The 15,258-nt window shown below is 40.6% G+C and overlaps 2 protein-coding genes across 5 annotated transcripts in view; both read left to right on the top strand.

Annotated features, from left to right (window-relative positions):
* Positions 1-7,282, top strand: part of supv3l1 (SUV3-like helicase) — a 45,838-nt gene extending 38,556 nt beyond the window's left edge. For all 4 annotated transcript variants that reach the window (XM_059947299.1, XM_059947300.1, XM_059947301.1 and 1 more), the window contains 2 exons: positions 3,794-3,942; positions 6,752-7,282. In XM_059947299.1, coding sequence (XP_059803282.1) covers positions 3,794-3,942; positions 6,752-7,211 — 609 coding nt within the window. In that variant the 3' untranslated portion in view covers positions 7,212-7,282. The remainder of the gene's footprint in view (positions 1-3,793; positions 3,943-6,751) is intronic.
* A 203-nt stretch (positions 7,283-7,485) lies between these two features.
* Positions 7,486-15,258, top strand: part of LOC132379435 (hexokinase HKDC1-like) — a 139,577-nt gene continuing 131,804 nt past the window's right edge. Inside the window, exon 1 of the mRNA XM_059947295.1 lies at positions 7,486-9,375. The gene's annotated coding sequence lies outside the window, so the exon portion shown is untranslated. The remainder of the gene's footprint in view (positions 9,376-15,258) is intronic.

The following is a 15,258-nucleotide window of genomic DNA, read 5'->3' as shown; positions in this document are numbered from 1 at the left end:
TGGCATATTTAGACAGAGTGGTGGTGAAGGAAGTGTTTGGCATACTTTTCTTTGTTGGTTGCACATTCAGTGCAAGTGTAGGGAAGTCATGTTGGAAACTACAAACTGTTGGTGAGACCACAGTCCTCCAACTCCAACTGCAGTTGTGATGACAGAAATATGGAAGCAATATGATTAAGCTAGAGACAGTGCGGAAAAGATTCCAGATTGAAACTTCAGGCTTAATTGAGGTGGTGGGAACTGGACCCAAAATCAAAACAAACTGATGTTTAGCTGATTTAAGTGCTGAGGTCGAGGCTTTGGGGCTAAGGGCAAAGGATGAGCCAGTGTTCAGCTTACTACTCCATGAGGCTTTACTTGCTTCTGTGCTGTACTGCCGCTGTGGTTATGAAGGGGTTACCGTATGAGGAACATCTGGCAGCTCCTGGGCTGTATCCTCTGGAGTTCAGGGGAATGAGGGGGGATCTCATAGAAACCTTCCAAATGTTAAAAGTCCTGAACAGATTAGATATGGCAAAGTTATTTCCCATGGAATGGGAGTTTAGGACAAGAGGGCACAACTTCAGGATTGAAGGATGTCCATTTAGAACAGAGATGCAGAGAAATTACTTTAGTCAGAGGGTGGTAAACCTGTGGAATTTGTTGCCGTGAGTGTATGTGGAGGCCAAGTCACTTCGTTAGCCAGGGCATCAAAGGGTATGGGGAGAAGGCAGAGGAGTGGGGATGGCTGAAAAAATTGAATCAACCCATGACTGAATGGCAGAGCAGACTTGATGGGCTGAATGGCCTACTTCTACTCCTATATCTTATGGACTCACTTTTGAAACTCTGCAGTTCATGTTCTGTGTATTATTTATTTACCTTTTTATTGTTTTCATGATTTGTCCTTTATTTTGCACATTGGGTGTTTGACCATCTTTGTGTGTTTTTTTTTGTGAATTCTATTGTGTTTCTTTGTGGCTGTTTGCAAGAAGATGAATCTCGAGGTTGTATCTATATGTACTTTGAACTTTTGAACAAGAATATTGCTGGAACTGGAAGGCTTGAACTATAAGGGGAGACTCTTTTTTCCCAAGAGACTGACCCTACAGAGATTTATAAGGTAGAGACGTGTAAATAGATAACCAGTATTTTTCCCACATGTTTAATACCAGAGGCCATGCATTTAAGTCAAGAGGGGTAAGTTGAAAGGAGATGTGCAGGGCAAGTTTTTTTTAAACAGTGGTAGGTGCTTGGAATGCTTTTCGAAAGGTGGTAGTGGAGGTAAATGCATGGAGGTGTTTAGGTAGCAAATAAATATGGAAGGATATGTACATTCTATAGGTTGAAGGGATTGGATGAGTTAGGCATTTAAATAACTCAGCATATCTTGAGCTGAAGGGCCAGTTACTGGTCTGTGTTCTATAAAATCATGAATTGCATAGGTAAGGTGGATGGTCACTGTCTTTTTCCCAGGATAGGTGTGTCTAGCGTTTGAAGGTATAGGTTTAAGGTGGGAGGTGAATGATTTAAATGGAATCTGAGGGGCAAGTTTTTCCACACCAATTCCTGGGTAGGCATATGGAGTGTAGAGCCCTGAGGAATTGTAGAATCAGGTTCAATTACAACATCTGAAATTGTACATGGATAGAAAAGATTTAGAGGGATATGGACTAAATGCAGACAAATGAGACTAGCTCAGGAAGGTATCTCGGGCAGAATGTACGACTTGGGCCAAAGAGCTTGTTTCCCTGCAATATAAATCTACAACTCTATGATTAAAGGCTTTCTGCAATGGCTACCTTGCCAAGCATTGGAATACAGATTCTTTCACTAAGAAAAACATATTGGCATGTACCTGGTCAAGTTCCTTGTAAGTTAACATGAGATCATTTTTTATATCAAGTTAAGTCAACTTTTATTGTCATTTCAACTTTAACTGCTGGTACAGTGCATAGTAAAAATGAGACAACGTTTTTCAGGACCATGGTTTACATGACACAGTACAAAAAACTAGATTGAACTATGTAATAAAAAAAAACACAGAAAAAGCAATACTAGACTACAGACCTACACTGGACTGCATAAAGTGCACAAAAACAATGCAAGCATTACAATAAATAATAAACAGGACAATAGGGTAAGGTGTCAGTCCAGGCTTTGGGTATTGAGGAGTCTGATAGCTTGGGGGAAGAAACTTATATAGTCTGGTTGTGAGAGCCCGAATGCTTCGGAGCCTTTTCCCAGACGGCAGGAGGGAGAAGAGATTGTATGAGGGGTGCATGGGGTCCTTTATAATGCTGTTTCCTTTGCGGATGCAGCATGTAATGTAAATGTCCGTGATGGCAGGAAGAGTGACCCTGATGATCTTCTCAGCTGACCTCACTACCCGCTGCAGGGTCTTGTGATCGGAGATGGTGCAATTTCTGAACCAGGCAGTGATGCAGCTGCTCAGGATGCTCTCAATACAACCCCTGTAGAATGTGATGAGGATTGGGGGGGTGGGGGGGGGGGGAGGTGGGAGATGGACTTTCCTCAACCTTCGCAAAAAATACAGACGCTGCTGGGCTTTCTTTGCTATGGAGCTGGCGTTGAGGAACCAGGTGAGATTCTCCGTCACGTGAACACCAAGAAATTTGGTGCTTTTTACGATCCCTACCAAGGAGCTGTTGATGTTCAGCGGGGAGTGAATATATATCAAAATATATATATTTTATACTCCAGAGATTATAGGCTCTATACATTTAATCCTTTGCAACTGATTACTACTTTACACTTTGAATCAATTTAGTAGAATATGAGATCCCTTCTTAACCTGTTCTTAATAGAGCAATTGATCTTACAATCTAATTGAGATAGCAGACAGTCTTTCTTTCAAAAGATACCCCCTTGCCTGCTCATTGCCTCCCTCTGGTGCTCTTTCCTTCCCCTTCCTCCCCCCCCCCCCCACCTTCTTTTCTTTCTTCCATGGTCTTCTATCTCTTTCACTTATCAATTTCCTAGCTCTGCTTCATCCCCCCCTCCCAAGTTTCACCTATCACCTGCTGTTTTTGCCTCTCCACTCCCCCCCCCCCCAACCTTTTAAATCTACTCCTCAGCTTTTTCTCCCCCAGTCCTGACTAAGGGTTTCGGCCCAAAACGTTAACTGCTTTTTTCCATTGATGCTGCTTGGCCTGCTGACTTCCTCCAACATTTTGTGTTTGTTGCTTGGGTTTCCAGCATCTGCAGATTTTCTCTTGTTTGTAAACATAGATGATCTGTTCAGATTTTGTACTTTTCTAGAGCTTGATAATTCTCTGTGAACCAGTGGTGTCCTGAGACGATCAAAATGCCAGTGAATACCCAGATTCGACAGTAATATACCTAATGTTTTTTAGAATACTCGCTTATTGTAAATTATTACGGAATGGCTGATACCATGCAATGTAGTAGAGCTCTGAAGTGATAAGATCATGAATGCTATGTGTATAATATGTATGTATGCACTGAATCAATGAAGAAATGCCTTGAATGTTTTAAAAATTAACTGGCTACATATAAGGGTCATTACAGTTTATTGATTAGGTCTTAGTAAAATCCATTATTATCTAAAAGACACGGTCGCTCACCATAAGACAAACTACTTGTAATAACTAAATAAAACCACCAACTTGGACACAGCTATATTCACCCAAATGGTTTGTCAGTCTAGAGAGTGACAGAAATTTGATTATCCAAATAGCATAGAATATTGCATAGTTATTATGTCATTGCTTTGATATTTGCTGATGTGATCGTGGTTACTTTTCACATTATGCCTTTATGAATTTTACAGTTCGCACGACAGTTCAGTAGGAATGAGCCGCTGACATTTGACTGGTTGTGCCGGCACATTCACTGGCCATTGACGCCGCCACAAAATATCAAAGACCTTGTACATCTGGAGGCAGTGCACGATGTGTTGGATCTCTACCTTTGGTTAAGGTGAGTTTTTTAAGTATTTGTTTTCAGGATTTGGTCTGCTGTTGAGGTCAGTACTTATTACCCCTGAGCAGATTCTTGAACCTCTGCTGTACTTATCAAGATGCTTGTTGTTTGGGTAAAGATCTAGTCTTTCATGGAAGTGAAGCTGTCTGAGGCAGAGGTGACGGGGTGCCATGAGGGAGAAGCTCACAGGTGATGAAGTTCCTATGTGCCTACTGCATGTGACCTTCTGGACACAGTTGTGTCTCATTAAAGATGTCCTGGCAATGTTGACTGCAGCAATGGTGTGACAGCATTAGAAGTAGTAAATGTTTGGGGAGTTTTATTGTGTGCTCATCGAGTGGGCTTCATTATTGTAAATGGAAATGAACTTCCTGGGTGCTTGAATGGGGAAGATTGTGTTAAGTGCCTTGTAGATAGTGGAAAAGTTTAACAGAGTTGTGAATTATTTAAGTTTCTGAGCTGCTGTTACAGTCACAGTTTTATCAATGGCTGGTCTAATCAATTTTCTGGTCGTCATCTACCCTTTTGTAAATCCCCTCCCCACAGTGCTTGGAATGCCCTCTCATTCCCATTTGATTCCACTCCAGTTCTCTGGGATGTTGATGGGTTGATTAGTGGTAATGCTGATGAATATTAGGGAGAGGTAATTATTTCCTGACACTACAATGTTACTTTCCTCATGCTGAATGTTTATTCATATTTTCCTGATGCAAACACTGAGTGCATCATTTTCTGAGGCATTGCAAATGGAATTGAATATTGATGTAATCATCATCAAATTCCAAATCAGAGCTGATCACACGAAAGAAACAAACAGCTAAAGATAACTGGACCCAGGACACTGCCTTGAGGAATAACCCCAGTAATGCTCTAATGCAATCACCTTCTTTTATACAAGGTGGTAGGGGGATTTCTCCTTGACTTCCATCGATGTCATCCAGGGCTCCTTGATGCCAGACTTACCAATACTAGTGACCTTGCCGATAGAATTCAGCTCAGTTGTCTGGATCAATTCTGTGATTCGATCTGAGTTTCATTGGTTCTGTTATATTCATAAGTAACACTAAACAAGCTTTAATAAATAAATGCTACTTGACAACAGTGGTGACATCTTCCAACACTTTGGGAGTAGAATATGGGATGTAATTCACTACCGTTTGTGAACAGAATACAACTGCCTTTGTGGTCATACTTGGTAGATGCCTCTGCTTTAGCTGTGCCAGAGCAGATGAAGCATACGTCTTCAACATTGTAGCTGGAAGGTTTTGTGCACTAATTTGGAGTGAAATGAATTGGTGAAGATTTTCTTCTGTGTGTTTGAGATCCTTTGAGGAGTTGGCTTTGCTGTGTGTAAATAATACTGCTTTATTTTTAGCATTGTTGCTTTGCACGAATGTTGTTGGAGTTAAATGATTTTAGAGGAGGTGCCTCTTCCTGGATGCTTACTTTTCCACCATCATTGTTTATTGAGAGCATCCTCACTGGCTGCATCACTGCCTGGTATGGGAATGTACCTCCCTTAATCGCGGGACTCTGCACAGAGCGGTGCGGACAGCCCAGCGCATCTGGAGTTGTAAAATTCCCATGATTCAGGACAAGAAAGCAGAGAGTGGGAATAAAGGGATCCTATTCTGGCTGCTGGTTACCAGTGGAGTTCCACAGGGTTTGCTGTTGGAACTGCTGCTTTTCAGTGATTTGGACTGTAGGATTAATGGATTTGTGGCTAAATTTGCCAATGATGCAAAGATAGGTGGAGGAGTGGGTAGTTTTGAGGAAACAGAGCCTGCAGAGAGACTTAGATAGTTTAGGGGAATGGGCAAAGAAGTGGCAAATGAAATACAATGTTGGAAAGTGTATGGCCATGCACTTTTGTGGAAGAAGTATACTGGAAAATTGTTATTTAGATGGGGAGAGATGCAAAGGGTCTTGGGAGTCCTTGTGCAGGATACCCTAAAGGTTAACCTCCAGGTTGAGTTGGTGATGAAGAAGCCAAATGTAATGTTGGCATTCATTTCTAGAAGTATAGAGTATAAGAACAGGGATGTAATGTTGAGGTGCTAAAAGGCACCTGTGAGACCACACTTGGAATATGGTGTGCAACTTTGGGCTCCTTATTTTAGAAGGGGTATACTGACACTGGAGAGGGTTCAGAGAAGTTTCATGAGAATTATTCCAGGAATGAAAGGGTTACCGTATGAGGAATGTCTGGCAGCTCTTGGGCTGTATTCCCTGGAGTTCAGGAGAATAAGGAGAGGATCTCATAGAAACATTCCAAATGTTAAAAGGCCTGAACAGTTTAGATATGGCAAAGTTATTTACCATGGTAGGGGAGTCCAGGACAGGAGGGCACGACTTCAGGATTAAAGGACGTTCATTTAGAACAGAGATGTGGAGAAATTACTTTAGTCAGTGGGTGGTAAATCTGTGGAATTTGTTGCCACGGGTGCTGTGGAGGCCAAATCATTGGGTGCATTTAAGGCAGAGATAGGTAGATTCTTGATTAGCCAGGCAATCAAAGGGTATGAGGAAAAGGCAGGGATTGGGGATGACTGGAAGAATTGGATCAGCTCATGATTGAATGGTGGAGCAGACTCGACGGGCCAAACGGCCTGCTTCTGCTCCTATATCTTATGGTCTTTTGGATTTGGGATTTTTAAACGCTGTTCTAGCAATTTCACTAAACTGTACAGGAAGAGTCAGTTGGTACAATCTTAGTTGATAACTTTTTCAGCGTGATTTGGAATTTGAATACATTTCAACCTGGTCTTGATTTGTTAATTTCTCTGGTCATTATTTTGTTTTCCAGTTATCGGTTCATGGATATGTTCCCAGATGTGAATTTTGTCCGGGATATTCAGGCTGAACTAGACACTATCATACAGATTGGAGTAAAGAACATCACCCGTCTGATCCGGGCATCCGATTCAGTTTCTATTACTGCTGCTGTGGGGCCTGATGGTTCTAATCATGGAGGAGTACGGGAAAAACGTAGAATAAATATGGATAATGTCAGTATATCCCGGCGGCTACGGGGGTCCAAAGCACTAGGCTACAGACCCATGACTTCTGAAACAGATGCACCTGTGCGAGCTGGTGACTCCTTGAGTGAAAGGCTGGTCCAGGAAGGACACCTTACAGCTGAATTACTGCAGCAGCTTCAAGAGGAATGGTTAGCAAGTCATGGCTATGGTGTCCAAGGTCGTAGAGACACTGCTGCGCAAGTTGCGAATAAAGCAACTCACAAAGGATCGAGGAAGAAGAAATAAATTCAGTATATTTATTTGACTCTGAAGTTTTTTGCTACCAGTATAAACAATAAAGAAGTGATTGAGCTACATGTAAGTTGCCAGATTTATCAGTTTGATATCTTTGGCAACAGTACAGAAGTCATAGTAAATATGTATATTTTATGTAAGAGTCTTTGACTTTTTCAATACTGAAACACGAAAATTCGCAGAAGATTAATGATAGTGGTTTGCAAAAGAAGTACTAGGCATCCCATCAGAGCAGAACTGGATTCACTGCAGAGACCTGTATTTTTTTTAAAGGACAGAGCAACAGAGATGTGGAGTGACGGAATTGCAGAGCTGAAGCCTAGGTAGCTGAATGTGCAACAGCAGTAATGGAACCTAGGAAGTGGTAAATGTAGAAAAAATCAAAGTAGGAGAGGCCTTTCGGGGCTACGAGGCCAGATGAAGTTACTGTAGTCGGATGGGAAGAACCAATGGAAGGATTTGAACAGAAGAAAGAGCATTTTCAAATTGGTGTTTATCATGAGATTAAGCAATAAGTAGTCAATTATCATTGAGGGGATAGATGATCAATATTTTATAGAACTTGCAGCCTGAGATGCAGAGAGGTTTTTTAAGATTGGAAGATGGGAAATCATTCAAAACATGATGGAATTAATTTTTTAAAAATCCAGGGTGAGGCTTTCAGCAGCTTTGCACAAACAAAAGCCTCTGAACTCATATGAAGTCATTTTTCATTTTAAATAATAATCTGCTGTTTGATTCCTTTTATCAGTGGATGACCTTGCATTTTCATAGTTATAGATGTACAAACTTCATACTGGGTGTGTTGGAGGTTTGGATGGAACATGTCAACTTAAGTATCACTGCCGATAATGTTTGGAGAGAAAAAAGGCTTTTATTTGAAAATTGAATTATTACCCACAGACAATGTGGAGTAATCTCAATCTATTGACAGGGCCTCCTGTGCCATAGAACCATTATATGGGCTAATTTTTGTTCTATCCATTTACAAAATAAGGTAATATCAGAGCACTTAAATATATGTGGCCCATTTCATCAAAAAGGTAATCACCCCATTTGAAGAGCAGAGTGACACCTATAGACACTCATTCTAACAATCGAATCCAGGGTAACGTGTGTGACCATGGTTGTCACATCACAATGGCAGCCAGTGAATTACAACTTGGTCTCAACTCTGGGAGGTGACAGGTCAAAACTCACTGTTCGGTGCCAGTCTTGAAGGAGCAGTTTTGGTCAGAGCTTTCAAAGACTAACACCTGCGTTTTTTTGTCCTGATGCTGCTTCCTTTCATATGTAGTGGTAAGGAAAAGATTACCTCAATTACCTGTGAAGGAGTTTTGTACATTGAAGAAAGAATATACTTGCCAAACTGGAAGTGAGATTGAGATTGCTTATACTTGTATTAGTGGAGCTAACTGAAAAGTGAGTGACAATGTATGGACCATAAAATCTAGAAGCAGAATTAGGCCATTTGCCCATTGAGTGTTCTACTATTTGATGGTGGCTGATTCATTATCCCTCTCAAACCTGTTCTCCTGCTTTTCACCCGTAACATTTGTCGCCTTTATTAACCAATAACCTATCAATCTCCACTTTAAATATGTTCAGTGACTTGATCTCTACAGCAGCCTATGGCAATGAATTCCTTAGGTTCGTCACCCACTGGCTAAAGAAATTCTACCTCATCTCTGTTCTAAGTGGATGTGTTCCTATTCTGAGTCTGTGCCTTCTGGTCCCAGACTCTCCCCATTATTGGAGACATCTTCTCCACATCCACTCCATCTTGGCCTTTCAATATTCAGTAAGTTTCAAATAAACCCCCCCATCCCCATTTTTCTAAAATCCATAGTGTACAGGAATGCTCCAAATACATTAACCCTTTCATTTCTAGGATCATTCTCGTGAACCTTTTGCCCCCCTCCAATACCAGCACATCCTTTTCTCATTAAAGGGCCAGAAACTCAAGTGCAGTCTCAGCAATGCATTCTTGCTTTTTTTTATATTCTAGTCCTCTTGCAATGATTACTAACCTAATAAGCTATGCTATCCATTTTTTAAAGACATAAAGATTGCTGATAAAGTGGAGAAAATTGCTAAAGATTGGCCTCTGAAGCCTGTTCCCTCGACTGGAACCATCTCCTATCTCACTGGTCCTGTAAGCACCGTGTATTGCTTTGTCTGAGTTTTGTATTTTTGTTGAATTATTGCTACTTGGCATCATCGTGGTAAATCCAGTGATGACTTTCTCTTTCTCTCAGAGCACACCTAAACTTCCCAATTCTCTCCAAAGTCTTTACTCATCATTTAAACTGTTCTACATAGAATCTCATTCTCACAGTTGCCCTAGTATATTTTATGGTCTTTCATTTTAGTCCCACTGAAGGCCCAGAGTCTAATTTTTTTGACCTAATCTGACCATGTTGACTGTGTTACCCTGCTAGTGAGTTCCATCTGTTCACAATTACCGTATAGCTTTTAAATCTCTCATATCCGTGCATTCATCTAAATGTTAATATGTGCTTCAACCACTCTTTCTGGCAGTTCATTCCAAATATGCACTAACCGTTGCCCTTATATTTTTAGGGATCCCTTCCTAGGAAAAAGACTTTTTACCCTGTGATCTTTATTATTCACCTCCCAATCTCATAGAATGGGGAATGAAATCCCAGTCTGCACTTTTCTAAATCAAAGGAATATGATCTGAACTGTTTCTGGCATTCAGTTGTTCAACATATTAAGCTCAATGGTAGTAGCCACCAGGCTTTAGCAGTACACCATAAATCATAGGAGCAGAATTTTAAGGATTTAAAAATTGCCGATAAAATGGAGTAAATTGCTAAAGGATGGCCTCTGAAGCCTGTTCCCTCAATTGGAACCATATCTGTTCCGCCATTCCATCATGGCTGACACATTATCCCTCTCAGCCCGTTTTCCTGCCTTTTCACTGTAACCTTAGACCACCTTACTAATCAAGAACCTATCAACCTTAATTTTAAGTATACACAATTACTTGGCCTCCATGGCTGTCTGTGGCAATGAATTCTTTGGATTTACGACACTCTGGCTAAGGAATTTTATTAATTTATTTAGATACACAGCGTGAAACAGGCTCTTCGTTCAATGCTGCCCAGCAACCCACTGATTTAACCCTAGCCTAATCAGGACAATTTATAATGACCAATTAAGTGGTGTGTCTGTGGGCTGTGGGAGGAAACCACAGCATGGGGAGGCAACCCATACTCACATGGGAAGGAACATACAAACTTGATTATAGATGGCGCTGTAACTCCAAACTCTTGACATTCTGAGCTGTAATAGTGTTGCAGTAACTGCTATGCTACTGTTATTAGAGCCATGTACAAATCATTATGACACTCACTAATCCTGCTCAAATCCACACAATTATATGCACTAGAGCTTTTAAACCCAGCACCATCCTCCAATTAATACTGTTTTAGAGTCATACAGCACAGAATATGCCCTTCACCTCACCTTGTCCATGGCAACAATTAAGTATCAATTGCCAGCATTTAGTCTATGGCCTTTCATGTCTTAGAGGTTCGAGTGTACATCCAGATAGTTTTTAAAATATTGTTAGAGTAACTGTCTCCACCACCTTCTCAGATGGTGCATCTCAGATTGCAGCCATCCTCTGGATAAAACAAAATTCTCAGATCCTCTATTCCTCTTACTCCTCACTCTGCCCAAGTTCATCATAACTGGTTGTCACACTCCAGGAAAGAACTCATGTTAGACATATACAGAGCTGCACACTATAGCATGGCCTTACTGATGTACAGTTGTAAAAAAGAAAGTCTCAGCTTGTAATATGCAATGAAGACAAGTGCCATATGCCTTCACCACCCTGTCTAAATGTGTTACTGCTTCCAGGGAACCAAGTAGCCCTAGGTGTCTTTGGTCAATAACTCTCCCCGTCCCTGCCGTTCACTGTGCTCGATCTGCCCAGATTTACTTTCCTAAAATCCATCATTTTGTCTTTATCCAAGTTAAACAGCATTTGCCATCGCTTTGCACACTTTCCCAGTGAATTCCTCCGCATCTGTTGAAAAGGCAAGTCCCTTTTAGTGCCATCTGGTCCTAGACTCTCCATGAAGCTTCCTCTCCATGTTTACTCTATCTAGGTCTTTTAATAGTCTATAGATTTCAATGAGATTCCACCCCCCCCCCCCCCCCCCCATTTGACTAAACACCAGTGAGAACAGGGCCTGAGCCATCAAATGCTCCTCATGTTCCCAGATTATTTTTCATTCCCAGATTATTCTTATGACCCAGCACATCATTTCACAGATCTGACAAAACTGCTCACAATACTCCAAATTCAGTCTTGCCACCTTTAATCTCTTCAGTCTTAAAACCTACTTCTCTCAGCCACACTTTCATTTATCAAGTTTCAGGTTTTCCACCAGCCCTCTCAATTTATCTCTTACAGAAAATGGATTATGATCTCCACCATACAAAATTCCTCTCTAGGCTGCTTTGAGAGTGAACAAAATTGGAGGCTTTTCATTAACTTGTATTCTCCTATACAAAACCCTCACAGCACACCATCAAGGTTTCTACTCAGAAAAAGCACCTGCCCAAGAGCAATGAATATTGAACCAGTTCCGTTTTTTTCTCTCCTTGTATTTGAAATGTTTATGCCTATGTAATCCTGGTGCCATTTGAATTCATTTCTGTTTATTCTCACAACTTCAATTGAATAACTTGTGAATTGTTTTTTAAAATCTCTATTCAGTCCATCACAAAGCAACCTTTCTCCTGTTTTGCACCTATGCCCTCCTCTATCACCTATATTATTAAATAGACTTTGGTCACTGAGTCCACAGTGCCTTGTAAAAGTATTCAGCCCCCAACTATTTTAATCTGCGTATTTACAATCATGGATTTTCATCAATTTAATTGAGAATTTTTATCTATGAATCACATGTTTTTTAGAGTCCCAAAACAGAAAATTGTAAAGCATGAAAAACAAAAAATTCAAAACTGAAATGTCAGCACTTAAAAAGCATTCATTGCCCCTTGCTCAGTACTTAGTTGAACCATGTCTTGCAGCTATTACAGCCAGTAGTCTTTTTGAATAAGTCTCCATTAGCTTTGCACAATCTGATGGAGCAAGATTTGCCCGTATTTCCTTGCAAAATTGCTCAAGCTCTGCTAAGATATTTGGGGAGTGGTGGGCAGCAATCCTGAGGTCTTGTTAGAGATATTCAGTTGGGTTAAGGATAGAGGTCAGGACTCCGGGCCACTCAATGACATCAATTTTTTTTTTCATTTGAAACCACTCCATGGTTGCTCTGGCCGTGTGCTTTGGGACATTGTCGTGCTAAAAGATGAACTTCCCCATTTTAAGCTTTCCGTCAGAGGCTAAGCTAACAGGTTTTTATTCAAGATCTCTGTATGTAGCAGCATTCATCATCTCATCAATCCTGACCAAATTTCCAGTCCCTGCTGCTCAAAAACATCCCCATAGCATGATGCTACCTTCACTAAACTTTACTGTAGGGATGGCGTTACTGGCTGATGCTCAGTTATTAGATCTATGCCACGTGTGCTGCTTAGTGTTTAGACAAGAAAGTTCCAGTTTATTCTCATCTGACAACACAACCACCTTCCACGTATTTACAGTATCATCTAAGTGTTGCTTTGCAAACTCTATGGGCAAGGTTATGCTTTCTTTTTCTTAGCCAAGGCTTCTTCCTTGCCACTCTTCCATAAATATGGTTATTGTGCAATGTCTTAGAGATTGTGGAACTGTGACCTTCATCTTCAGTTGCAGCCACTGGCTTCTGCAGCTCACTCAGAGTGACGTTGATTTCACAGTAGCCTCTCTTATGAGTGCCATTCTTCTCTGGCGACTAAGTTTAGATAGGTGGTGTGGCTGTGGTTTCATATTTTTTCCACTTTTTCATGGTGGACTACATTTGACACCATATGAAAGGAAATTTCCTTGACTTGTCTTGAACGTTCTTTTGTCTTCATTTGGTTTGGTCTGTTGAAAATCTGCTGTACTGTTGGACCTTATGTATTATGAATTCATTGTAAACAGGTAATCCTTCAGTTTTCTACATAAACAGAATGGGTGAGTTGGTAAGGTAATACATATTACACCTGTGGAAAATTAGTGTGGTAATTACAAAGGGGAAAAATATTTTTTTCAACCTCAATTTTGGTTTTTATTTCTTAATAAATTGTTGACGGGTTTTGGAATATTTCTTTCAATATGATGTGATGCACTGTGCTTTGTAGACTAAAAAAATCCTACTTCAATGTATTATCAGTTTAGAAAATGAGAGCAAAATGTGAGGGCTGAATACTTTTTCAAGGTTCTGTATGTTGCACAAATACTTTTTTTTTCCTATCTACCTCCAAGAATCTCAGCTGCCTGGCACTAAGTTTCACTCTTCCATGATCCTTTCCTTTATTCACATTGATTTTGAGTTTTAAAAGAGGAAGGGAAAAGAGCTGTTAAGTTTAAAATAGGATGGGGGCAAAAAGTCTCCATCAGCTTGAAGAGTGTGCAGAAAACTAAGGCATTATGAGTTTTTAAAATATGTAGCCAATAGGCTCAAGGAATTTAAACAATTATTTGATTTAAATAAGTCGGGAAATTTTAAATGTTTGATCTGGGAAGCTATGCAGTAAGTTTAATAGAGTTATACAGCACAGAAACAGGCATTTCAGCCTAACTCTTCTCTGATTACCTGAGTTGTGCTGTATGGGAACCCAATGAAACGTCCTCTGTCCTGGATAGCAGGTGCTGAAAAAGTCACCAGCTGGAGAAGCTTAAGCTCTGGATTTAAAGCTAAGATTAAAGATCAGCTTCATTTATCACATGTATACAGTTGCAAGCATTCATTGAAATGCATCATTTGTGGCAACGACCAACATAGTTCGAGGATGTGCTGGGGCCAACCAGCAAGTGGTGCCATACTTCTGGTATAAACAATTGTATTTGTACCTTTATCTGGCAGCAATTTACATTCACCAAATAACTCATCAATGTGCATATCTTCGGAATGTGGGAGGAAACCAGAACCCCTGAGATATAGACCATAAGATATAGGAGCAGAATCAGGTCATTTTGCCCATTGAGTCTGCTCTGCCATTTCATCGTTGCTAATCCAATTTTCCTTTCAGCCCCTGTCTCCCCAAACACTGTATCCCTTCATGCCCTGATCAATCAAGAATCCATCAAACTCTGTCTTAAATGTACATAAAGGCTTGTCCTCCACAGTGACCTATGGCAAATAATTCCACAGATACGCCATTCACTGGCAAAAGAAATTACTCCTCATCTCCATTATAAAAGGATGTCCCTCTATTCTGAGGCTGCATCCTTGGGTAGTGTACTCTCCCAACGCAGGAAGCATCCTCTCCATATTCACTCTATCAAGGCCTTACATTGTTTGATAGGTTTCAATGAGGTCACCCATCATTCTGCATTCTACTGAATATGGGCCCAGTGTCATCAAATGCTCTTCATTTGACAAGCCATTCAATCCTGGAATCACACTCTCCAGTTTCAGCACATCCTTTCCAAGATAAGGGCCCAACAAGCCCTGCTCACAACACTGCAAGTGAGGTCTCACCTGTGCTTTATAAAGTCTCAACACCAAATCCTTACTTTTATATTCTAGTCCTCTTGAACTGAAAGCTAACATTGCATTTGCCTTCCTCACCACACCACAGACTCAACTTGAAAATTAACCTTTAGGGAATCCTGCACAAGGACTCCCAAGTCCCTTTGCACCTCAGTTTTTTGTATTTTCTTTCCATTTAGAAAATAGTCAACCCTTTCATTTCTTCCACTGAAGTGCATGACCATACACCTCCTGACACTGTATTCCATCTGCCTTTTCCTTGCTTATTCTCCTAATCTGTCTGTCCTTCTGTAGCCTCTCTATTTCTTCAAAACTACCTACTCCCTACCTATCTTCATATTGTTTGCAAACTTTGCGTCAAAGCCATCATTCCATCATATTGACATAAAGTACATATTAGTCCCAACACAGACCAT

The sequence above is a fragment of the Hypanus sabinus genome, chromosome 22, assembly GCF_030144855.1.
Source record: "Hypanus sabinus isolate sHypSab1 chromosome 22, sHypSab1.hap1, whole genome shotgun sequence".
NCBI lineage: Eukaryota > Metazoa > Chordata > Chondrichthyes > Myliobatiformes > Dasyatidae > Hypanus > Hypanus sabinus.
This window is presented reverse-complemented; position numbering and strand designations above follow the sequence as displayed.